Raw genomic sequence first — 26177 nt, 5'->3', positions numbered from 1 at the left:
GAAAAATGTAAGAGAAAAAAAAAAGTACTGATCAAAGAAAAAAAGAAATTCCATTTTTCTTTGTTGTGGGACGTTTTAAGTCCGACGATCCACTAAGGCGCTATTTTTCAGCCTAACAGACTGATAATTTGGTTTTGCAAAAAAAAAAAAATTTAATATTTTGCTAATCTAAACGCTGAGGCTTGCAAATTCTTTTGCAGAAATGAAAAATGAAAACATGATGAATTGGTTACAAATTTTAAAATTTTTTAAAAGAAAATTTCTGTGATGATGGTTCTTGCTAAATTTGCAGCGACGCTTAGATTGTATTACGTATAACTCCGATCATAAATACGTCTCACTTTCAGCTAAAAAGTACTTTAATTGGGCATTGCGTCAGCTTGAAATGGTCTGCTTTCTCAGTTATTTGAATGATTTCAAAATGGAAATTGAAATCAATCGCACTGATGCAAAAACCATTTAATGTCGAAAATAGTGACAATAACAAATTTCAGTTTCATTCAACAACAAACGTCACACAATTTTATAGCATTACAAGACTTCAAAGGCGAAAATTTCATTGCCATTGTTAGTATTAATTCCCCAAATATATCTAATCAGAAGTGGTCGACCACTGCTGCAACAAAAGTATTATTAAGCAATGCAAACAAGACAGTGTTCACAGTTTACTTACATGGAATCATACTGAAGCAAAAAGCATTTTATGTTGACAATAACAAATTTCAATTTTACTCAGCAATAAACATCTCAGAAACTTACTTCCATGGTAACACTGTTTCATTGATGTATCCGATCCGTAAAAGTCCGTTTAGCACAGTTCTTTCATTATCTGTGGTAGTATTCTACGATGAACTTGCAATAGAAATAATGTCCCGTCGCACAACATTAATGTTTTCATCAAATCCACCCACGTTTTCTTGATTGGGAATTTCATCGTTTTTGCCCAATTCGTTGTCAGATGTATAAAAAATTTTCAATAAATTTCTGATTCCTTGAATTTTTTTCATTTAAAACCAAAATATTTTGTCTTATACGACTCATTCACTACAGTCATTGTAACGATATGAAATTATAAAAATTACCGGAATCAATCTCTGAGGTGTTGCTAACAATATCAGTGTGCTGAGAACGTAGAGCAGTAATGGTGACGTAAAAAATGAGAATTGCGCATTTGCCATTGTTGCGGAGCGCTTATTGAATCCTTTAATGAAAGAAAAAATTGTGATAAAAATATAAATGCCATTATATATTTTAATGGGTGATAATTTAAACTGATAAACTTTGAAGTTGCCATTTTTCAGTCTAACGGAAAAGCACTGGTAAATTATATTCAAAAAATTCCATTATCACGCTGATTGACGCAATACAACTTATCAGTTGTTTTACTTATCGAATATAAAGTGAATTTGAAACAGTTTTGTTTCTGTTTTAAGTTAAATAATCTTTGTTTTGTCAAATACACTATAATTTCAAAAAAATAAAAAATAAAATAAATGGATAAATAAATAAAAAATGCTAAATAATTCCAAGAATGCACAATTTCGTTATGCCAACTTTTTTAAAAATTGTTTTCAAAAAAAGAAAAGCGATAAAAAATGAATTTGGAATTTTCGCGAGAAAAAGTCTATTTACCAATTAATTTGTACGAAATTATGCAGAATAACTGATTATTGTTGCAAATTCACTATTAAATAAAAAAATCATTGCCACTTTAAAAAAAATTTTTTTATTGTGTGTGTTTGAATAGAATAAAAAAAGGATTCGCATGTTTCAATAGAAATAATTCAACAAAAATTTAACAATAAAATCTTTTGTTCTTTCCAATAGAGATGACATTGATCAAAATTCATAACAACTTTGCTGTTTATTCACTACAAAAAAAAAGATTTTTTGTTGTAAAAAAGAAAAAAAAAGACCAAATTGACATTTTTCTGTACAGCAAATTTTCTTTGCTCGATTTTTTTTTTATTTCTACAAAGTAATTGGTAAGCCTTAGTGTCCAAATTAGCATAATATCAAAATTCTTAAAAATTTTATTTATCAGTCCTTTCCAAGTTAGCCCAAAAGGAACATAGAAACACATTAAATTTCAATCATTAAATATTACAATATTATATAAGTTTAATACTAATAAATAGGATTAATATCACAATAATTACAAAAAAAATTAATTAATTAATTAACAAAAGAAAACAAGTGATTAAGAGAACTGAACTTAGTAATAACAAAAATTCATCAAATATTTGTAATAGAATGCCGAATTGTTTTTGAAACTTTGATTTGCAATCATTAAAGCTCTTCTCGAATCATTTTGGACTATTTGGTGGCGTATGTTGACGATGGAGGTGCACCACCATCGGCAAATGACATGCGGCTGACATTGTATTGAAGCTTAGACATATCCGAATTATTTAACTCGAACTAAAAATATTTCACATACTTTTCAGTTTCTACACACATCTAAAAGTTCGATTTTGCAAGACACATTTTCTTCATGCCATGCGAATAATATAAATGCTGCAATGAATTTTAGCTAACATTATGGATTTGATTTCCCTGATTTCCGGATGAAGCGCAGTTGAGATTGGAAAGCGATGCCGGAAATGATAGGAATGATGAAGTTCCTGAAATCGATTTATTTAAATAGTCTCGAGTGAGGGAAATGAAAACTTTCTTATGATTTGAAAAAATTTCTTCAAAAATTACACCAGTTTGCTTTTGAAACGCACTGTGAAAATTACAACTTAAATTAATTGTTTTATGAAAGTTTTTGGGATTAAGAAGTTTTGAATGAGTAAATCAACACAAATATTTATTATTGGTGTTTTATATTTCACCTGTTTCAAGTGAACATTTGTTGTAATTGTCGGCAACTGATGCTTGGGGGGAGCTATATGGATACATAAGATGGAAATTATTACGCTCGTCATATACTGGAATCTTAGCAATCGCATTATCCTGCAAGAATTATCGATCCTCAGATTACTAATTTCTCAATTAGTATCGTTTTTTATTGTTCCACTTTTAGCGAAAGTTGGAAAATTACAACTACCATCAGAAAGTACATAGAACTAAAGATTAAGCAAATCAAAATAGCGAGATTTAACAATGTAAAGAAAAAGTCATACCACTTTAATGTCACCTACTGCAGGATAACAATTCCATGCACTGAAGTTACTGCCATTATCCAAGATTGGAGATAATGAATAAAACTGATTAACAACGTGTCCAGCATTATTACTGATGGATTCGGGCAGTGGATTTGAAGGCATCAGCGATGGATCCAATAGAAGACGCTTAGAATCATTTGACGCTACCGTATTTGTGATAACATTTGCAGATGCTGTCATTGAGTTCTGCAAAAATTTAATCACTTTTCTCTGTCCAAAATTGTCTTTCTTACTGCGATACAAACTGGAAATTTTTCAAAATTTATTACCACTGTATCACAGTTTTTTTGTCCAATTGAAGCGGCTGTTGCTGCTGCTGCTGTTGCTGACGATGATGATGATGATGACACAAGTGGAACAGATAGCGAAGTTATAGGCGCAAATTTGTTATTTGCGTGGAGCTGTTGACTATAGCAAACTAAAGTTATTACTATTTATAAATTATAATTTCATTAATGATATCAAAGACGATCTGACAAAAAAATTCATACAGTTATTGGTTGCTGGATTTATATCATACTGAGCGCTTTCCTGATGGCTACCTGAAATTTGAATATTTCTGCTACAAAATAAGTGAAAGTTGAATCCAAGAGAATAAAGTAAATTAAGATGAACTAAACTTTTGAAGTTATTAAGTTATACCAGAAGCACTATTATAGCTAGCATTATCGTTGGTGACAGCTAAATATGCTGCAGCATGTTGAATTCGACGCATAGCTTTGTGATCAGGACGTGATCGATGACAACCAAAACGTGTATCCGCAAATAAGCGTGCCGTAAATGGACAATTTTCTTTTGTAATATAACGGAAAAGCAAAGGTGGTATCTATAAATAATGGGATAATCAAATAAGACTATCCAATGCATTCTGTACCTACAGAAGAAACAACTGAATTGAACGGATCATAATGAGTTATAAAAAGAGCTTTAGATATATAGAATCTTTTTCCATCCCATCTACTACCAATAGCTAGCTGCATGATAATTATACGTAACGTAAATTTGGAGACTCACTTCATTTTTCTTCATTTCTTTCAAAAATTCGAAAGTATACCTCATTTTCGAAGAGAAAACCACTCCAAACTAAATCGTAAGCATAGTCGTCCATCGAGCTAATTAATTGCAATAGAATACATCGTTGTGATTTCAATTCTTTGTTTTTTGGAACAAAATAGAAAGGATATTCTGCAAAATTTCAACTTTCATTTGTTCCTCTTTCCTTAAAAACTTCACCAATGATGATCAGTTATCGTGGAATTTCCAAAAGAGAATTCAGAAGAGTAAATTGCGGAATCAACCGTACATGATCAACAGAATCCTGTTGTAATTGAAAACTTACTTGTTTTATCCATAACGTTGCCATTGCTGTTTAAAACATTGTACAGTATAGCCGGTGTTTCGCAGAAGAACGCAATACCATCTGGTATAGGCGTAAAATTTACATCAGCGTTAACATCTCCCATCCAAACAGTGATCATATGTGCATAGTTCATCACTTGGCACGATACTACGCCAGGGTTGCAGTAAGCTATCATTAGTGCTTCAACAAATAGCATCTTTTGTAGTTTTAACTTTTATAGAGAAATATGATAAAATACAAACAAAATTTAAAAAAAAAAAATGATAGCCTGAATTAAGCGAAACAAACATGGGAAACACGCTGCAAGATCTTCTTCAACAATCCCAATGCTTGTTGCGATTGTGCTGAGAATTTGATCTAGGCAATCTCCTGCTTTAATCATCAACGTTCGCTCTTTTTCTCCTGCAAATACTAGATGTTCAAATTATACTCTTTGACTTAAAATAATTTCAAATGTAACAATTTTCCTTTTGTAAGTAATCGAAAATCAAAATACTTACGAATATCAATGCTCCTTTCACACACACATAAATACTTTGTAATTATTATTAGAACTATTTGGCTAACCATATTCTGGCTCTTCTGGCTTCCATTTCCCCAAAAATCTTCCCGCAAGATGATTACTGTAACTTTCCATGAACAAACAAATCTGAAATGATACAAATTATCAAAGTGTTAATAAACCACTAAAATCCTCCCACCAAAAAAGAAAAAAACACCATTAAAAGTTATTTGTTGATTCGCTGCTAATCAATAAATCAAAAGGAAAAAGACAGAAAACGCTACAACGCTACCCGACGCCGAGGAATTCGATGATGCATATAAATAGCCAGAAAATTGATCAGTTCCTTTAGCTCTGTATACATATTCCTTCATGAAAACATTATCAGTTACTTGGAACAAACATTATTCTACGCAAATACTGTTAGTTACATTATCTTTGTAGATTAAAACACAAAAGTCATATTTCATATAATTTAGTTCGTTTCAATTAAATTTGTAACTGATAAAAGATCTCTAATGATTAGCAACTAAAAGTCTTTGAAGCCATCCTCCCATCCAAGATCTTTTTCTAACAGAAAAGTTAAAGAAATGTAGTCAATTCGCACAATTTAGCTTCAGTCAGCTTCAGCAGTTCATCCCACCAGAAAATAGTTCCTAATGCGAACCAACCAGTCAACGAGGAAGAATTAACTAACAATGAACGAGAAATGTAAAAATTTGCATACAATTTCAGTGCAATGCAAGTATGCCCCGATGAACTGAACCGAGTGGAAATATGCAAATTTATTTCACTACAAATAGTGGACTTAATAAAATTGAAACCTTTATCCTTCACTAATTGTTTTATCAATAACACATTAATTTGTTGCAAAATTTCAGTTTTCGCTTTATACTTAAAATCTTCGCTATGGAATTAATTTTGTTTACATAGAACAATTACAATTTTCATGCATTTTACTTTTTCTTAATAATATTGAAACATGAAATGGATATCAAATATCGTTCAATTGAAACTACTCGAATTAAATAACAAAGTAACAAATATTTATCACAACTTTTCATCAGTTCTTCTGAATGATTCCAAAAATGAAAATTGAAATCAACGCCGATAAACGTTAGAGATACTAAGCGTTCATATTAGTATAATCAGAGACATAGATAGAGAGTGTCATAACATTTTATATTAATTTAAATCCTAAAATACCTACCATTTGCATAACAGAAAGATAAGAATGTGAAGAAGAAATGGAAAAATTCAGGGTGCCATTGTTTAGTGGACGTATCCGCCAATGAGAGCTTTTCTGCAACTATGTGAAAGTGTTATTCCACTATGTTCACTTTGCTTCATTGCTTGTTGTTATTGTTTCAACCTTTAATACAACAATGCGAATTCTTAGAAATTACCTGCGACATTGTCTACCTGCGACATTGTCCTGCGATTCCCTATTAATTGTTAGCAATGAAAGTAGAAAACTGTAATAGTAATATGAATTTATGTTTTAGTTCATTCATATTTGTTGAGAATATTTATTGATGAAAAAGAAAAATAAGTGAAGAAATCAGAGAAGATATGCAAAAGAGTTTGTTTTGTTTCACCAATTAATTGAAATAATCGACTACGTCGATCTGCTCCAAACACAGCAAATGATTAGATTTATCATTTAATGATATCAGCAAACAACTAGCGATGTTTTAAAAAGTACTAGTCCAAAACTGTTAATTAAAAAAAATAACAGTAAATATGAGAAAACGAGTTTGTTTTTCTTTTTTTTTTTTTTCATTTTTCTGAATAAACATAATAATAAAACGTTGCGACGAAATAGAAAAAAATAGTAAAAATTTCTGCTAACTTAACAGATTGATAAAGATCAGTTGTCTCTTTTTCTATTATACGTTCACTTCCCAGAAGTTTGTGAAAGTTATTATTATTATTATTATTATTATTATATATATATTAAATCCTCCAGAATTATAATTGATTGAAGAAAAAACTTCAATTATTTCATAAAAACCAAAAGTTTTATTGAATTTAATGGAATGGTGAAACGACATGTCTCGATAAATTTCACAAAATTTGAATGTATTTTACGTAAAAATGAATTGATTTATCACCATCATTGAAAATAAAGATTTTCTGTACTTCTAAGTCTAATACACCTATATAGCGACATTATTTTCTGAAATCGTCAGTGAGAAAAGAAGTGCAAGAATGATTGAATTATAACTGAACTAATAAATTCAACGCACTAAATTACTATTTACCCTAATATAACCATGCAATACTTTTAAGGGCAAATTCAGTACTGAATATACTAGTCATATCGAAATTGAATATTTCAAATATTTTCACTGATTTGTCTTGCATAAAAGCTTTGCCATTAATGTTTGGTTGTGGTTGCCGTTAAGTGAGAAAAAGCATCTGTAATAAATTCAAATTTAACATTTTATTTGAAGCCTGATAAAAGTCATTTCTCATAATGATGATTGCAATCGTTCCGATGCAATAGCATTCACTTAGCTTAAGATGTTTGATGTTTAAGACATTTGAAATATTAAAGCTTATAACCATTTCGACTCCGCTACAACCTGAGATGTATCTGAATAATCATGAAACATGATTATTAGATCGTTCGTCGCTCTTTAAAATAATGTCAAACACACTTTTGAAAATGATATTAACTGCATTTTTGAAAAACAAAAATTAAAAAGTTTGTTAGTGCTATGCAGTTTGTTTAAATATTATAATTTAAATGAGTTTATTTTTGTTTAATAAAACCTGAACTAACAGTGATGACGGCAGAAATGTTTGACAAATTTAATTTATGCATTATACTTTTTCTTCCGGAATTCCCATACTTGCATATATTTCTACTTGCTCTTATGATGAAATCTGTTTTAAAGTAAGTGATAAACTCAGACTACCTAGTTTCCAAGTGATTAGAGGATTAAACTATTCTCAACTTACCTCGAATTTTATGCAAAGGCGAAGACTCGGACGAAATGTTACTGTGCATTTCTTCATCACTTGTTCTCTCCATCATTATTTTTCGATTCACTTATTGAATTTATTTTTGGGAGAAGGAACTTAATATAATAAGTACTTTCTACGCTAGTTTTTCCGGTGCACATCTCTTCATTTATTTAACCTTTTTTTTGAATGTCAACTGCCATAGGCTTCATTGTTCTATTTCTTTTGCCTTTACCTTTACTCGCTTTTTTAATACCTGTAGCGGTATCATATTTTTGTTCATCTTACTTGCTATATAAATTTTTATTGTCTTGTTTTTTCATATTATATCAAATTGTAATTTTTTGGTTGTTTTTTCATCGAAAATTACGGATTTTGTTTAATTTTCATCAAATTCCAATAATTATTGCAATATATTTAATAAGCAGTAGTGCACAACACCATTATTTATCATTGTATTTTTAATAATGCAGATAAATATTACAATTTGGAGTTCATAAAGTATTGACCGGAGATCTCGTTTTGCTCACAGTTCTGCAGAAAAATAACCAATTTAGCATATTTTTCAAATTTGATATATTTTCCCAACGTTTTAAATTCATCTCATTGTGATTGGCTTCAAAAACAAAAAACTTCAAAGATGGAACAATTTGTTATGTCAACAAGAATTTGACAGAGAGTGGCATAATTCATTATGGACAATTATCTCATTATGTTTCGAGTAATGTCACTATAAATTGGCAGTGCGAGTGATGACTATTACGAGGCGACGATGTCAATCAAAGAGGATTATAATCATATTTAGATTATAAAAGATACACCAAATTAGTTGAATGAAAAGTGCTGTGAGAATAAAGTCGGAAAATTCTTTTCTTCAACAATCTTACTTTTCAACAAATTATGATAAGTACTGCAATAGAAAAGTTTGAACAAATAATATATCTTTTCCAAATTCTTCTTAACTATAATTGCATCAGTTCCAGAGAACAAAAAAAAAAACCAAATGTTTTAATAGAACTAAAATTTTATCTTCTTGGGGATCAAAATGTATTTGTAATTGCAGTGGTTATTTGATTGCAGATCAGTGGTTATTTGATTATTTTATCAAAAATGGAATATGAAGGTTGTCGTGATGCATGCTTGTTTTTTTTTTTTTTTTTTTTTTTTTTTTTTTACTAACTGAGGTTTGTTATGAAGAAACATTTTAATCTCCACTAATTTCACCTCTTAGGTAAGATTTATTTTAATTTAGTGATAATAAAGTGATTATTTAGCAGATATTCCGGTCTGCAAGGGATTTTCTTAAGCTATTACGCATCATAAATATGTCACAAACCTTTTCGAGTTGTATTTTATAAAAAAGTCAACTATGGCTTTTATGAAGGACGCCAAATGTGAAAGATGGTTATGTGCTCTAGCCATCACTAACTGTTGTTATTTGTCATTGACCACACTATATGCCATTGACCACTATCAATGTAGAGAACTTCCTTCCCTCCTACAACGCTTACCGTAATTTATCCATTTTTTTGCTCTCACATTTTATGTTTGATTTCAAAAAAATTTGTTTTTTTTCTCCTCAAACTTAACTGTTCAAATCCATTATTAACTTAACTGAAAATTAACGTTCGCTTCAAAATGTTATGCAACTGATATTGCATTGAAACTTAGCGATATCCAAATTATTTAACTCCAACTAAGAATATTTCATGCACTTCTCAGTTTCTATGAACTAATCGAGAAACATACTCACATGTTCTTTTTTATTTTCGATAAATTCGCTTTTGCAAAGTACATTCGATTTTATTCGATTTGGCTATGCGAATGATGCAAATATTACAATGAATTTCAACTAATATTATGGATATGATTTCTCGGATTTTCGGATGAAGCGTAGTTAAAATTGGAAAACGATGTCGAAAATGATAGGAATGAGGAAATTCGTGAAGTCGATTAATTTGGATTCAGGCAGTATAAAAAAAATCGATCAATATTGTTTCCAGCTGATAATAGAAAAAGTGAGAGAAATGAAAACTTTCTGAGGATTTAAAAAAAAAAATTTTCAAAAAATAGACTGGATTATTTTTGATACGCACTATAAAATTTACATCTTAAATTCATTAATTTTTAGAAAACTTTTGGAATTAAGAAATTTTAAATATTTGTAATTGGTATTTTATTTTTCATCAAATGTCATTTGCTTCAAATATATCTTTGTACTAAAAACTGCAGCCATCAAAACGTGTATTAGAATTAAGAAGAAATGTCAAATCAAAATAATGAAAATTCATCGTTCGTAGAACTTTCAACACTAATTCTGAGCTAAATAGGTGAAGTCAAAATGAAATTTGAGGATTTGATTAGATGGATCACTTGGAAGGAAAATACCAGTGAGGACAAAAAGTGATCATTTGCTGTGCAAATGTGTACATTCTGTTTGATACTTTTTGATAGATGAAGCATTGCTTCAATGCTCAAATATTATACGTTTGATGATATTCAACATATGCAAGCAGTTCAAATAAAAAAATCAGAGCATAAAAGTTATGAGAATCTGATTTGTCTCATATTCCGGTCATGTCTTGTTATTTATAAAACTTCTACAGATAACAGCTTGTAGGGTCTAAGTTATATTGTAAAGATATTATAAACATGCTTTAATCAATTCTAGATCAGATGTGCATTAGCTAAATAGTTATTCAACTTTACTAAAAGTTGCTATTAATTTCTATAATATGATGTATGTGTGCTAAATAAAAAATAATTTATCGATATTGCTTAGGGTCATAGGTCACACACACTCAACTTAATATAATACACACTTGAAAGAATCTGTCAAAGCGTGCGATACAGCAATAAATAAACTGAGTAGGTATACAAATGATGGTCAAAGAAGAGGCAAGCAAAAGTGAAAAAATTTTGAAGCCTTCTCCCCTGCTAAATCATTGGAACTGACCATTACATCAGTTGATCGACCCCCTAACGGCCGTCCACTTTTCTGACTCGTCCTCCTCTTTTATGATTTCTGCGATTTTTCAAAATAAAAGCTAAACGTTTAGAGTTACTTTCTAAGGCCAAATTGCAGAATTTATCTTAGGCCTCTCTATTACAGTATTCTATTTACTAAGGTGCAAAAAAAAAAAAAAAAAAAAAACAATATACTGGTGATGTTTACTTACTTATTCATTTCAATTAATGATTGATGTTCACACCTTTTCACTCATTTATTTCTACTTGATACTGTAGGATTTACTTAATTCAGTAACAATAAATAATTACTAGGTACATTTTCCTGTTTGCAAAAAATTTTCTTAAGCTATCCTTAACTGCATATTAGGAATGTGTCACACAGTTCCTCTCGATCTCTTCTCTTGTCGTTTACAAAAAAGACGACCATCGATATCAATGATGTCAATTGTAGTGGGAGGCTTTGTGCTGAACTTGCTATTGACCACTGTCCGCTACTATTCTTCGTTAGGGCTGACCCCAAAGATTGTCTTGTTCTTTTGACCTTCTAAAATCATCTTTTTTTTTTTTTTTGCTTTAATGAACGTTTCCATTATAATCAGTTTTGTTCTTGTATTCAATTTTTTTTTTTTTTTTCAAATTTTAAACTTAAAAAAAATTAAAAAAAAAAAAGAATATTAGCTTTGAATTTTGCCAGTTGTCGACATTGGAATTTTGAAAAAAATTGCTTACGAAGTTTCCGTAAATTCGATTTGATATTGGAAGCGCCTTTTTTTAGTTTTAATTTTGAAAGCCCGTCTAACAAACAGATTAGTAACTTAGAGCCAAATGATAACAAAGATAGTCCTCCAATAAATAGCAAAACTGTTGCTTTTGAAATTGTAAAGGCTAGCATGAAGTTAGTAAACATGAAATGGTTTTAATAGTTTAACATCCTTCTGATCTCTGGACCTCTGGACTTCCATTGTTATTCTCTTTTTTCACTTTATAACACCAATCTTATAAAACTTTCTCTTTTAATTTATTATTAATTGAATGGATTAAATTTGGCTTCCTCTGAAATAAAAATTTGATATTTTAGTGAAAATGAAATTCTAAAATTACATCCAAGTGTTGAAATCATTCAAACAACTTCTTTGCTTAGTTGCGATCATTCTCTTAAATTCTGATAAGTTATCACCAAAAGTAATTAAAGCAATTTTATATCTAAATGACTTAAACCGCAAAAAACGAGATTTTAAATTGCTCTTTCATAAATCAACTATCACTACTCTTATCAATGATAGACTGATTATTTGAGCTTTTCTCATAAATAACTAAACTGTGGTTGATAGTGACAATAGCAAATTGCGTTAAATTCATTCAGAAATAAATTTTTCTGAATGTCAAAGTGTAATTTCATTGTTAGAAATTATTCATTTTATCCATTTTTCAATTTCAAATTGACTAATTAATTAATTAATTAATTAATCGTTTGTTTATTAAATTAAATTTTAAGTTTCTGAATAATCCCTTAATAATAATAATAATAGAAATAACAATTTATACGATAATGAAACAGATAATGAGATTTTGGACGGGGTTTTCTCGAGAAAGGAATAAGATAAATCGATTATTGTTTTTATACTACTCCAGTAATATGCGGAACAAATTTGAAATGCTCATATCGAATACGTATCAATAAGTCTACCCTAAGAATAGGGCAATGTTTGCAAGTACGTTATTGCAGAATATAGTGGTTATGCTGCAGCAACAGGAGAACGTAATCAGTGAATTGAACTTGTCGATGCAAGTTGAATCATCAATTGCAGCTGCAGAATTGCAAGGATTAAACGAAATGAGAAATATAACGAACAGAAATGAAAGTGCAATAGAAGCTGCTGTAAAAAAAGTGTGGTCGAAGATGAAAAAAGTCGAAGATACACAATTTCCAAACAGACATAATGATTTTCAATCGCCATCGGAATGTTGTGGAAACAATAAGAAGACGACAGGTAATTACGATGATAAAAATAATTAATTGATCGGATATACTCAGTTTAACAAGAAAATTCGATGAAGTAATGGAAGAAATTCTGCAATGTCGTCAAATAACAATTAAATTTAAATGATTCACAAAAAAACTTTCAGCGAATGAAGAATTTGGTGTTCAGGAAACTAGAAACGGATCAGGCCGAAACAAACGGAAGCCAAATTTCGTTAGGCATATCATTCGTAAGCAATCAATGCTTTTTTAGAAACGTTTTTTTTTTTTTCATATTTTTAGAAAAAAAGCATATTCTTTACAAAAGCGAGTACTTTTAGAAGACAACACTGAGGAGCAAAGTGGAAGTAAAACGGAAAATGTGCCACAACTCTTTTCTGATGATACCGAGGAGGGGCCTGCTGATTTGAACAATAGGAATTGCCAAGATCAAGTATTGGACAAACAGTTTAATATGGTGATATCAGCTGAAAAATCCCATAAAAAACGGTTGGATAAGCGAAATGGTGAAAAAATCGACAATTCAGGAAATGGTAACGATTTGACAATCTGTACGGTAATTGAAAAGTGTATTTTTAGATATTTCCATCTTTCCCATCTTTACTCCCATCAAAATATCATATTACTTCAGCTTCATCAAATGCTAAACGAAAGCGCTCTGAATCGAAATTATTAAATCTTAATCAACAATATAGTAACAGAACATTCTCGTCATTTACACTAGCAGAGCAAGAAGAACTTCGACGTAAGGCTTTACGTATTCACGACGGAGCCACATTTCAGAGGTTTTGTTTATTGTAGTTTGTTGTAGTAAACATGTAATTCTATTTCTTACAACAGTGCCAGAAAACTTTCTTATTTTCAGTTTTGACGAATTTCACGAATGTTTCGATGCCTACAAGATCGTATGGAGTTACCCGTATAGGGTAGCCAGTTCCGAGATTCTTCGAGATGGCGAAGGGCAAGTGATCAGTCGCTTTAAATATAAATATGTAGTGTATCATTGCGCTCATTATGGGACACCACGTAAAAGAGGTAACATTTTTGTTAAAAGAATTCATCATTTTTTATCATTTCAGGATAACTTCCATAAGTTTCTCAAAAATAAGATCCAAATGTTTCCATACTTATATTCACTTGCGCTATTTAATTATAAGTCAGGTAGAAGTTCAAGCAATTATCCTACTAACTGTTAAAACTTGTCTTAATGGATCAAAGCAAAAATTTCACTGTTTCATTCCTTCAGGAAAAGGTGAACGTATAAATCAAAATTATCTTCCACTGGGTTGCAAAGCCAGATTTCGTTTGAATACTGATACAACCAACGGTTGTCTTCGAATTTCATCTTTCCACGAGGAGCACATTAATCACGAATGCACTGAGGACGGTTACTTGCGTATTATAAACAAGAAGAGACGAAATCTAACTGGTCAGTTAATAGATTCCCAACTGCGTCTATCCTTTACTTTATTTTCAATATAGAAATGATTATTAGTTATAGAAATTTCAGGTGGTATTGCATCGAAGAAAATGAAGGAAAAAAAAGTGAGAGAAACAGGTAACTTCTATTACTTTTCTCTGTTATATGTCAACAAACGATACGGTAATAGGAGGAACAAAGCTATTTTAGGAGAAACAAAGTCGAAAAGCAAATCACCACAACTAACTGAGCGTGCAAATGTTTCCGATGTTGCGGAAGATAATTCTGCATCCGTTATTTCACCCGCAGAAAATCCCAGTTCCACCATTTTATTAGAAAGAAACTATGGCGCCATTATTTCATCCCAAGAAAACTCTGCTTTTGTTCCGGTTACTCGTTCCGCAGAAGTAAGCAATAACAACAAGTTTATATCAAAAAAAGTTTATGAAGGATAGAAGAACATAAAAGTAAAATTGACATTTTCAGATAACAGAACACGTTGATGGAATACAACAAATGTCATTGCAGAATTTGCTTCCAACAGATTCCGTCCGGAAGCAAATATTCACAAATCGGTTAATAGATCGACTGCAGCGTATAGAGTATTTGATTATGAACGGTTCGTCTTCCAAACCATTAGCATACATCTCTTGTGATATATTTTAGTTGAGTTTACTGGTTTGGAAGATTTGGTAGTATTGAATTTTGGTAAGAGTCAATTGATTCGCTTTTGGAGAGTTTTCCTGGTATCGGAAGGATTCGTTGAATGTAGATGTTGATAGTATGAAATATTACAAGAATATATTAATTCGTTCATTAACAAAGACAACAGTATAATAAATTTTATAAAAAATCGAAGTATGAATAATAGAAATTCTCATAAGCTGAACTTCATGATGTGTTTGCATATACATAATATTAAGATGTGTGAGTGGTCTTTGTTACTTCAAAGCTCGTCACAGTGATAATATTTATTTTAAACAAAAAGGAAAGAGATAATTTAAAGTATGAACACCGGATTGAAAACAAAGGATTTAAGGAATAAACATTTGCACATAATTCCACATATACACATATGTATATAATATTTTAGAGTTTCGCGACAATACTTGAGCTAATTGAAGTCATGTCATTAGCCTGTGCTGGCAGGCAATCTTCAAGCAGTGCAAAAAGATTTATGATTAGAGTAGCATATTTTTTTGAGTACCCCATGTTCTGTTAAAGAATCTGATCTACTAATTTTCATTAAGTAATAAATTCTTTGAACTATTTTTAATAAGAATCCGATTTAGCTTACATCATCAAATGTGGAGGATGTCTACCGCAGGAAGTATACTTACCGTTCATCTGTGGAGTATATGGCGCTGATTTTTATCTCTCGGAATGGTCGAATGTGCAACTAAGAGACGTTATGATAGTGCTTCTGCAGCCACCAGAAATACTGCTTCAAAGCAATTTACCCACCGATATTTCAATTGATGAAGTGAAACAGGTTCGACCACCTGGTATTCATCGTGCGATCACAGCTATTAGAGAGGAAAAACTAAAGGTATGGGTAAAAATTAATATTTAACCCAATTTGTGACAGTACGAATCTATCGTCGTGTTCTGAGCATTGGTAACATGTTTCCCACCTTCTTCATCTTTCATATATTCACACATTTATTTAGCAATCCTTTGCAGAGATGCGACAGTATTTTTGCTCGATTTGTCCAGCATATTTTCAATGCCATCTCTCGACCTGAATTCGTTGTGGCTGTTCGTGAATTCAAAAAATTTGCTGATGACGTAAGAAATATGAATGTTGACAGTATCGAATCTTATAACAGAAATATATAGTGAAACTGCTTACACAGAAGAAAGGATTCTTGTGCCCTTGAAAGAGTGGAAATTACAATTTCTGTTGACATATCATTTGTACAATAATGTTGAGTGGATTTTCCTTATTTTCAATTGGATCTCTGCTATTTTCTTATTTCTTCTCACTTTTTTTTTTTCATGTCTCAGGTTTTGCTTTAACATTTTATTTGCAATGACATAAGCTTCTTTGGTAGCTAAAAAGTAACTGTGCTTGGTTTCTTCTGTTGTTCAATGTGTTCTCACTTTGCTAATAACATTATTAAAATGCTAACTTTTTTGTCTGCCTTGCTTTATGCTGGAAATATAAATATTTTTATTATAAAAACGACTAGCGCCTACAAGTTTGAAATTTCCCTTCATAACAATTTCCTTAGTAATTTTTAGGACAAAAATTCCGCTTTCTTCTTTATGTCAAAGTTCCCACGAAGTTATATTCCCACTGTGACCAGTTGTTCTTCTATTTTCTCAGCCATGATGGTTCTTTCTACCACATTTCTTACAATTTGGTTGGCGAGTCCTTTTGTTGCAGCATCGGCTGAATTACGTTTATTTGGGATATAACAAAACAAGAATTTTGCTTTTTTTGGCAGCAGTTGAAAACGGTTCTGGATCCAATGTTATACATCTTTAGATTACGACCATAACATAATGAAACAATGGTGGATTTTCGAGTTCAAACTGATTTAATACAAATTGGGTAGCTCATATTAATTCCAGTTGGTGTATAATGATACCTTTAACTGATACGATTTGAGACTTAGCAAATATCAAGAATGTTTTAATTCCTTGAGTGTTTATATATTGCTGCCATGCTTGATGCATCTGTGAAGACATGAAGTTGTGTTTACTCTGAAAAGGGTGTGTCACAAATCTTGGTAGCTCCTTTATATCTACTGAACCATTCTCTTATTAGAGACCCATTCTCACTACCGTATCTTGACTCTTGTGACTGAATTTGCTTTGGAAAAGCTAGAAAATAACTGTTAAAAAACGCAGACGAACCAGTTATCGAAGACAACATATCAAGCATGACCTATTCTGCAGCAATATGTCTTTAATATAGAAAGAAAAAAAAAAAGCCTCCAGCGATCAACTGGAAACTTATTGGAAAAGATTGAAAAAGCCAGATTTGTGTTTAGGGTTTTATGACAAATATTTTATATCTGATTAATTCAGTTCAAATTGGTTCCTGAAGTTGCAGTTTTATAAACACTCATAAAATTATTTTTTAATTTAAATTTTATACACTTTAGCTACCAAAAGTTTTGAATTGCTTTATCAGGAGGAGATATAACATTATTTACAAGAGAAAAAAGCAGCAATGAGTATCGATTTTCTTTGAATAGTCATGTGAAGGAGGTACTTTCGTATATCTGTAAACAATTTTTTTCTGGTATTAAACATATTTAGTGCAGGTGTATGCAATTTTTAGATTTCGATCATTGATTTGATAGCAGTTCGAAAAACAGTCACCTCAGAATATTTCTACAACTGCACTAAGATAGTAGCGAACAATGAGCAACATAAAAATATTAAACACAAGAATACAGATTAAAGCAAGAATACAGTACACATTCATTCCTTTTTACCCGAAGAAACTCCACAGGGGGTGATGATCTATTTCGTTTCTTTTCACATCTAAACAATTTATAGGCAAGCCTCAAAATTTTGCATGACTTTCAAAAAATTGACTGATTCAAAAATTTCAAATCAAGATTTAAGATCGCAATTTTCGTTACATTATGATTATTAAAAAACAAAAAAATTATCCACATGATTATTTTACAATCAATCAAATTATTAGTGGTAGGATCCACATAAAAAAAGAAAATCTGTTCATAACTTGCAAAGACTTACAAATGATTTGGCAATATTGAATGCGCAAAACTACTATTTTGTGATATAAAGTCAGAAATTTAGCAATTACACGAGAATTAAGGAAATGTTGCCTTAAGTGAACAAACCTCATTCAATCTTAGTAGATGAGAATTCCAGTAGAATTTAACATTTCTAATAGAATTGGGTTGGCAATGAAAGAATTTCGGTTTCGACATTTCCAACAATTCAAATCATCTTTTGGAAAGATCCATTAAATAGTAAAGCACATTTTCAATTTTTTAAAGCCTTAGCATTGGTCTGTTAACGGGCCAAGATATTTTAAGCATTTCGAGTTATCTTCAAGCAAAAAGCAATTGATTCGTGTTAAAAATTTAATAAAAAATTTGCTGCAACTTATTAGGTAAATATAATTTCTTGAAAAAATTATAAAAGAATTATTCCCAAAATCAGGCTAGACATATTTTAGACATACATTCAAATGCTATTCCTATTGCATCCAAATAAATATTGTAATGAGGTACAACTGATAATGTAAAATAATTAACACTTCAGTACTTGTTTAGTCATTCCTGCGTGATACTCTATTCATTACATGCACACCTATTCTCAAACTGTCATAGAAACTGCCGCAAACTTATCTATATTATTTAGTTATTACAATAGTTTTCATGTGTTATCCTGTGAAAAAATTTAATTCTGTGAGAAAACATCAAAATAACAAAAATCCCTTTCAAAGTGAGAAAGATCCATTCAAAATTTCTATACAAATAAATGCGATTGGTAACAGAAATCTTTTCGAAAAAAATATACATAATTTTCATGTTCCCTAACAAAAAAAATAAATTTTCAGCTCACACAAAGGTATAAGAGAGGTATAAGGATATAAAGGGTAGGAACTGGCTCATCTGTATAAGCAGTATCAGTGATACGGTATTCGTTCTACCTCAGCATCGTAACATATTGATGTCATGTGACTTGATACTGTCAACATTCATATTTCTTACGTCATCAGCAAATTTTTTGAATTCACGAACAGCCACAACGAATTCAGGTCGAGAGATGGCATTGAAAATATGCTGGACAAATCGAGCAAAAATACTGTCGCATCTCTGCAAAGGATTGCTAAATAAATGTGTGAATATATGAAAGATGAAGAAGGTGGGAAACATGTTACCAATGCTCAGAACACGACGATAGATTCGTACTGTCACAAATTGGGTTAAATATTAATTTTTACCCATACCTTTAGTTTTTCCTCTCTAATAGCTGTGATCGCACGATGAATACCAGGTGGTCGAACCTGTTTCACTTCATCAATTGAAATATCGGTGGGTAAATTGCTTTGAAGCAGTATTTCTGGTGGCTGCAGAAGCACTATCATAACGTCTCTTAGTTGCACATTCGACCATTCCGAGAGATAAAAATCAGCGCCATATACTCCACAGATGAACGGTAAGTATACTTCCTGCGGTAGACATCCTCCACATTTGATGATGTAAGCTAAATCGGATTCTTATTAAAAATAGTTCAAAGAATTTATTACTTAATGAAAATTAGTAGATCAGATTCTTTAACAGAACATGGGGTACTCAAAAAAATATGCTACTCTAATCATAAATCTTTTTGCACTGCTTGAAGATTGCCTGCCAGCACAGGCTAATGACATGACTTCAATTAGCTCAAGTATTGTCGCGAAACTCTAAAATATTATATACATATGTGTATATGTGGAATTATGTGCAAATGTTTATTCCTTAAATCCTTTGTTTTCAATCCGGTGTTCATACTTTAAATTATCTCTTTCCTTTTTGTTTAAAATAAATATTATCACTGTGACGAGCTTTGAAGTAACAAAGACCACTCACACATCTTAATATTATGTATATGCAAACACATCATGAAGTTCAGCTTATGAGAATTTCTATTATTCATACTTCGATTTTTTATAAAATTTATTATACTGTTGTCTTTGTTAATGAACGAATTAATATATTCTTGTAATATTTCATACTATCAACATCTACATTCAACGAATCCTTCCGATACCAGGAAAACTCTCCAAAAGCGAATCAATTGACTCTTACCAAAATTCAATACTACCAAATCTTCCAAACCAGTAAACTCAACTAAAATATATCACAAGAGATGTATGCTAATGGTTTGGAAGACGAACCGTTCATAATCAAATACTCTATACGCTGCAGTCGATCTATTAACCGATTTGTGAATATTTGCTTCCGGACGGAATCTGTTGGAAGCAAATTCTGCAATGACATTTGTTGTATTCCATCAACGTGTTCTGTTATCTGAAAATGTCAATTTTACTTTTATGTTCTTCTATCCTTCATAAACTTTTTTTGATATAAACTTGTTGTTATTGCTTACTTCTGCGGAACGAGTAACCGGAACAAAAGCAGAGTTTTCTTGGGATGAAATAATGGCGCCATAGTTTCTTTCTAATAAAATGGTGGAACTGGGATTTTCTGCGGGTGAAATAACGGATGCAGAATTATCTTCCGCAACATCGGAAACATTTGCACGCTCAGTTAGTTGTGGTGATTTGCTTTTCGACTTTGTTTCTCCTAAAATAGCTTTGTTCCTCCTATTACCGTATCGTTTGTTGACATATAACAGAGAAAAGTAATAGAAGTTACCTGTTTCTCTCACTTTTTTTTCCTTCATTTTCTTCGATGCAATACCACCTGAAATTTCTATAACTAATAATCATTTCTATATTGAAAATAAAGTAAAGGATAGACGCAGTTGGGAATCTATTAACTGACCAGTTAGATTTCGTCTTTTCCTGTTTGTAATACGCAAATAATCCTCCTCAGTGCATTCGTGATTAGTGTGCTCTTCGTGGAAAGATGAAATTCGAAGACAACCGTTGGTTGTATCAGTATTCAAACGAAATCTGGCTTTGCAACCCAGTGGAAGATAATTTTGATTTATACGTTCACCTTTTCCTGAAGGAATGAAACAGTGAAATTTTTGCTTTGATCCATTAAGACAAGTTTTAACAGTTAGTAGGATAATTGCTTGAACTTCTACCTGACTTATAATTAAATAGCGCAAGTGAATATAAGTATGGAAACATTTGGATCTTATTTTTGAGAAACTTATGGAAGTTATCCTGAAATGATAAAAAATGATGAATTCTTTTAACAAAAATGTTACCTCTTTTACGTGGTGTCCCATAATGAGCGCAATGATACACTACATATTTATATTTAAAGCGACTGATCACTTGCCCTTCGCCATCTCGAAGAATCTCGGAACTGGCTACCCTATACGGGTAACTCCATACGATCTTGTAGGCATCGAAACATTCGTGAAATTCGTCAAAACTGAAAATAAGAAAGTTTTCTGGCACTGTTGTAAGAAATAGAATTACATGTTTACTACAACAAACTACAATAAACAAAACCTCTGAAATGTGGCTCCGTCGTGAATACGTAAAGCCTTACGTCGAAGTTCTTCTTGCTCTGCTAGTGTAAATGACGAGAATGTTCTGTTACTATATTGTTGATTAAGATTTAATAATTTCGATTCAGAGCGCTTTCGTTTAGCATTTGATGAAGCTGAAGTAATATGATATTTTGATGGGAGTAAAGATGGGAAAGATGGAAATATCTAAAAATACACTTTTCAATTACCGTACAGATTGTCAAATCGTTACCATTTCCTGAATTGTCGATTTTTTCACCATTTCGCTTATCCAACCGTTTTTTATGGGATTTTTCAGCTGATATCACCATATTAAACTGTTTGTCCAATACTTGATCTTGGCAATTCCTATTGTTCAAATCAGCAGGCCCCTCCTCGGTATCATCAGAAAAGAGTTGTGGCACATTTTCCGTTTTACTTCCACTTTGCTCCTCAGTGTTGTCTTCTAAAAGTACTCGCTTTTGTAAAGAATATGCTTTTTTTCTAAAAATATGAAAAAAAAAAAAACGTTTCTAAAAAAGCATTGATTGCTTACGAATGATATGCCTAACGAAATTTGGCTTCCGTTTGTTTCGGCCTGATCCGTTTCTAGTTTCCTGAACACCAAATTCTTCATTCGCTGAAAGTTTTTTTGTGAATCATTTAAATTTAATTGTTATTTGACGACATTGCAGAATTTCTTCCATTACTTCATCGAATTTTCTTGTTAAACTGAGTATATCCGATCAATTAATTATTTTTATCATCGTAATTACCTGTCGTCTTCTTATTGTTTCCACAACATTCCGATGGCGATTGAAAATCATTATGTCTGTTTGGAAATTGTGTATCTTCGACTTTTTTCATCTTCGACCACACTTTTTTTACAGCAGCTTCTATTGCACTTTCATTTCTGTTCGTTATATTTCTCATTTCGTTTAATCCTTGCAATTCTGCAGCTGCAATTGATGATTCAACTTGCATCGACAAGTTCAATTCACTGATTACGTTCTCCTGTTGCTGCAGCATAACCACTATATTCTGCAATAACGTACTTGCAAACATTGCCCTATTCTTAGGGTAGACTTATTGATACGTATTCGATATGAGCATTTCAAATTTGTTCCGCATATTACTGGAGTAGTATAAAAACAATAATCGATTTATCTTATTCCTTTCTCGAGAAAACCCCGTCCAAAATCTCATTATCTGTTTCATTATCGTATAAATTGTTATTTCTATTATTATTATTATTAAGGGATTATTCAGAAACTTAAAATTTAATTTAATAAACAAACGATTAATTAATTAATTAATTAATTAGTCAATTTGAAATTGAAAAATGGATAAAATGAATAATTTCTAACAATGAAATTACACTTTGACATTCAGAAAAATTTATTTCTGAATGAATTTAACGCAATTTGCTATTGTCACTATCAACCACAGTTTAGTTATTTATGAGAAAAGCTCAAATAATCAGTCTATCATTGATAAGAGTAGTGATAGTTGATTTATGAAAGAGCAATTTAAAATCTCGTTTTTTGCGGTTTAAGTCATTTAGATATAAAATTGCTTTAATTACTTTTGGTGATAACTTATCAGAATTTAAGAGAATGATCGCAACTAAGCAAAGAAGTTGTTTGAATGATTTCAACACTTGGATGTAATTTTAGAATTTCATTTTCACTAAAATATCAAATTTTTATTTCAGAGGAAGCCAAATTTAATCCATTCAATTAATAATAAATTAAAAGAGAAAGTTTTATAAGATTGGTGTTATAAAGTGAAAAAAGAGAATAACAATGGAAGTCCAGAGGTCCAGAGATCAGAAGGATGTTAAACTATTAAAACCATTTCATGTTTACTAACTTCATGCTAGCCTTTACAATTTCAAAAGCAACAGTTTTGCTATTTATTGGAGGACTATCTTTGTTATCATTTGGCTCTAAGTTACTAATCTGTTTGTTAGACGGGCTTTCAAAATTAAAACTAAAAAAAGGCGCTTCCAATATCAAATCGAATTTACGGAAACTTCGTAAGCAATTTTTTTCAAAATTCCAATGTCGACAACTGGCAAAATTCAAAGCTAATATTCTTTTTTTTTTTTAATTTTTTTTAAGTTTAAAATTTGAAAAAAAAAAAAAAAAATTGAATACAAGAACAAAACTGATTATAATGGAAACGTTCATTAAAGCAAAAAAAAAAAAAAGATGATTTTAGAAGGTCAAAAGAACAAGACAATCTTTGGGGTCAGCCCTAACGAAGAATAGTAGCGGACAGTGGTCAATAGCAAGTTCAGCATAAAGCCTCCCACTACAATTGACATCATTGATATCGATGGTCGTCTTTTTTGTAAACGACAAGAGAAGAGATCGAGAGGAACTGTGTGACACATTCCTAATATGCAGTTAAGGATAGCTTAAGAAAATTTTTTGCAAACAGGAAAATGTACCTAGTAATTATTTATTGTTACTGAATTAAGTAAATCCTACAGTATCAAGTAGAAATAAATGAGTGAAAAGGTGTGAACATCAATCATTAATTGAAATGAATAAGTAAGTAAACATCACCAGTATATTGTTTTTTTTTTTTTTTTTTTTTTTTGCACCTTAGTAAATAGAATACTGTAATAGAGAGGCCTAAGATAAATTCTGCAATTTGGCCTTAGAAAGTAACTCTAAACGTTTAGCTTTTATTTTGAAAAATCGCAGAAATCATAAAAGAGGAGGACGAGTCAGAAAAGTGGACGGCCGTTAGGGGGTCGATCAACTGATGTAATGGTCAGTTCCAATGATTTAGCAGGGGAGAAGGCTTCAAAATTTTTTCACTTTTGCTTGCCTCTTCTTTGACCATCATTTGTATACCTACTCAGTTTATTTATTGCTGTATCGCACGCTTTGACAGATTCTTTCAAGTGTGTATTATATTAAGTTGAGTGTGTGTGACCTATGACCCTAAGCAATATCGATAAATTATTTTTTATTTAGCACACATACATCATATTATAGAAATTAATAGCAACTTTTAGTAAAGTTGAATAACTATTTAGCTAATGCACATCTGATCTAGAATTGATTAAAGCATGTTTATAATATCTTTACAATATAACTTAGACCCTACAAGCTGTTATCTGTAGAAGTTTTATAAATAACAAGACATGACCGGAATATGAGACAAATCAGATTCTCATAACTTTTATGCTCTGATTTTTTTATTTGAACTGCTTGCATATGTTGAATATCATCAAACGTATAATATTTGAGCATTGAAGCAATGCTTCATCTATCAAAAAGTATCAAACAGAATGTACACATTTGCACAGCAAATGATCACTTTTTGTCCTCACTGGTATTTTCCTTCCAAGTGATCCATCTAATCAAATCCTCAAATTTCATTTTGACTTCACCTATTTAGCTCAGAATTAGTGTTGAAAGTTCTACGAACGATGAATTTTCATTATTTTGATTTGACATTTCTTCTTAATTCTAATACACGTTTTGATGGCTGCAGTTTTTAGTACAAAGATATATTTGAAGCAAATGACATTTGATGAAAAATAAAATACCAATTACAAATATTTAAAATTTCTTAATTCCAAAAGTTTTCTAAAAATTAATGAATTTAAGATGTAAATTTTATAGTGCGTATCAAAAATAATCCAGTCTATTTTTTGAAAATTTTTTTTTTTAAATCCTCAGAAAGTTTTCATTTCTCTCACTTTTTCTATTATCAGCTGGAAACAATATTGATCGATTTTTTTTATACTGCCTGAATCCAAATTAATCGACTTCACGAATTTCCTCATTCCTATCATTTTCGACATCGTTTTCCAATTTTAACTACGCTTCATCCGAAAATCCGAGAAATCATATCCATAATATTAGTTGAAATTCATTGTAATATTTGCATCATTCGCATAGCCAAATCGAATAAAATCGAATGTACTTTGCAAAAGCGAATTTATCGAAAATAAAAAAGAACATGTGAGTATGTTTCTCGATTAGTTCATAGAAACTGAGAAGTGCATGAAATATTCTTAGTTGGAGTTAAATAATTTGGATATCGCTAAGTTTCAATGCAATATCAGTTGCATAACATTTTGAAGCGAACGTTAATTTTCAGTTAAGTTAATAATGGATTTGAACAGTTAAGTTTGAGGAGAAAAAAAACAAATTTTTTTGAAATCAAACATAAAATGTGAGAGCAAAAAAATGGATAAATTACGGTAAGCGTTGTAGGAGGGAAGGAAGTTCTCTACATTGATAGTGGTCAATGGCATATAGTGTGGTCAATGACAAATAACAACAGTTAGTGATGGCTAGAGCACATAACCATCTTTCACATTTGGCGTCCTTCATAAAAGCCATAGTTGACTTTTTTATAAAATACAACTCGAAAAGGTTTGTGACATATTTATGATGCGTAATAGCTTAAGAAAATCCCTTGCAGACCGGAATATCTGCTAAATAATCACTTTATTATCACTAAATTAAAATAAATCTTACCTAAGAGGTGAAATTAGTGGAGATTAAAATGTTTCTTCATAACAAACCTCAGTTAGTAAAAAAAAAAAAAAAAAAAAAAAAAAAACAAGCATGCATCACGACAACCTTCATATTCCGTGATAAAATAATCAAATAACCACTGATCTGCAATCAAATAACCACTGCAATTAC

At 31.0% G+C, this 26177-nt stretch overlaps 4 protein-coding genes across 4 annotated transcripts; 1 reads left to right on the top strand and 3 right to left on the bottom strand.

Annotated features, from left to right (window-relative positions):
* Nucleotides 1-531: 531 nt before the first annotated feature.
* Nucleotides 532-1178, bottom strand: Bm17360 (Uncharacterized protein; the record flags this gene model as incomplete). The annotated part of the gene is made up of 3 exons (XM_043076523.1): nt 532-616; nt 760-842; nt 1083-1178. 3 exons carry the CDS (start codon nt 1176-1178, stop codon nt 532-534), a joined length of 264 nt encoding a protein of 87 aa, XP_042932457.1.
* A 1138-nt stretch (nt 1179-2316) lies between these two features.
* Nucleotides 2317-5396, bottom strand: Bma-fog-3.5 (Uncharacterized protein; the record flags this gene model as incomplete). Its single annotated transcript, XM_043076522.1, has 12 exons — nt 2317-2421; nt 2539-2624; nt 2838-2958; nt 3129-3356; nt 3440-3588; nt 3662-3712; nt 3813-3996; nt 4225-4355; nt 4510-4710; nt 4819-4932; nt 5098-5179; nt 5325-5396. 12 exons carry the CDS (start codon nt 5394-5396, stop codon nt 2317-2319), a joined length of 1524 nt encoding a protein of 507 aa, XP_042932456.1.
* Nucleotides 5397-12710: 7314 nt separating this feature from the next.
* Nucleotides 12711-16212, top strand: Bm10644 (Uncharacterized protein; the record flags this gene model as incomplete). The annotated part of the gene is made up of 11 exons (XM_043076521.1): nt 12711-12963; nt 13100-13183; nt 13274-13486; nt 13585-13738; nt 13819-13988; nt 14200-14382; nt 14464-14511; nt 14584-14780; nt 14860-14992; nt 15666-15922; nt 16057-16212. 11 exons carry the CDS (start codon nt 12711-12713, stop codon nt 16210-16212), a joined length of 1848 nt encoding a protein of 615 aa, XP_042932455.1.
* A 2804-nt stretch (nt 16213-19016) lies between these two features.
* Bm10645 (Uncharacterized protein) lies at nt 19017-22527 on the bottom strand (the record flags this gene model as incomplete). Its single annotated transcript, XM_043076520.1, has 11 exons — nt 19017-19181; nt 19316-19572; nt 20246-20378; nt 20458-20654; nt 20727-20774; nt 20856-21038; nt 21250-21419; nt 21500-21653; nt 21752-21964; nt 22055-22138; nt 22275-22527. 11 exons carry the CDS (start codon nt 22525-22527, stop codon nt 19017-19019), a joined length of 1857 nt encoding a protein of 618 aa, XP_042932454.1.
* Nucleotides 22528-26177: the final 3650 nt, after the last annotated feature.

Source organism: Brugia malayi (genome assembly GCF_000002995.4).
Source record: "Brugia malayi strain FR3 genome assembly, contig: Bm_v4_Chr1_scaffold_001, whole genome shotgun sequence".
In the NCBI taxonomy this organism is placed as follows: domain Eukaryota; kingdom Metazoa; phylum Nematoda; class Chromadorea; order Rhabditida; family Onchocercidae; genus Brugia; species Brugia malayi.
Note: the sequence above shows the minus strand (reverse complement) of the source record. Positions and strands in the feature narration are given on the sequence as shown.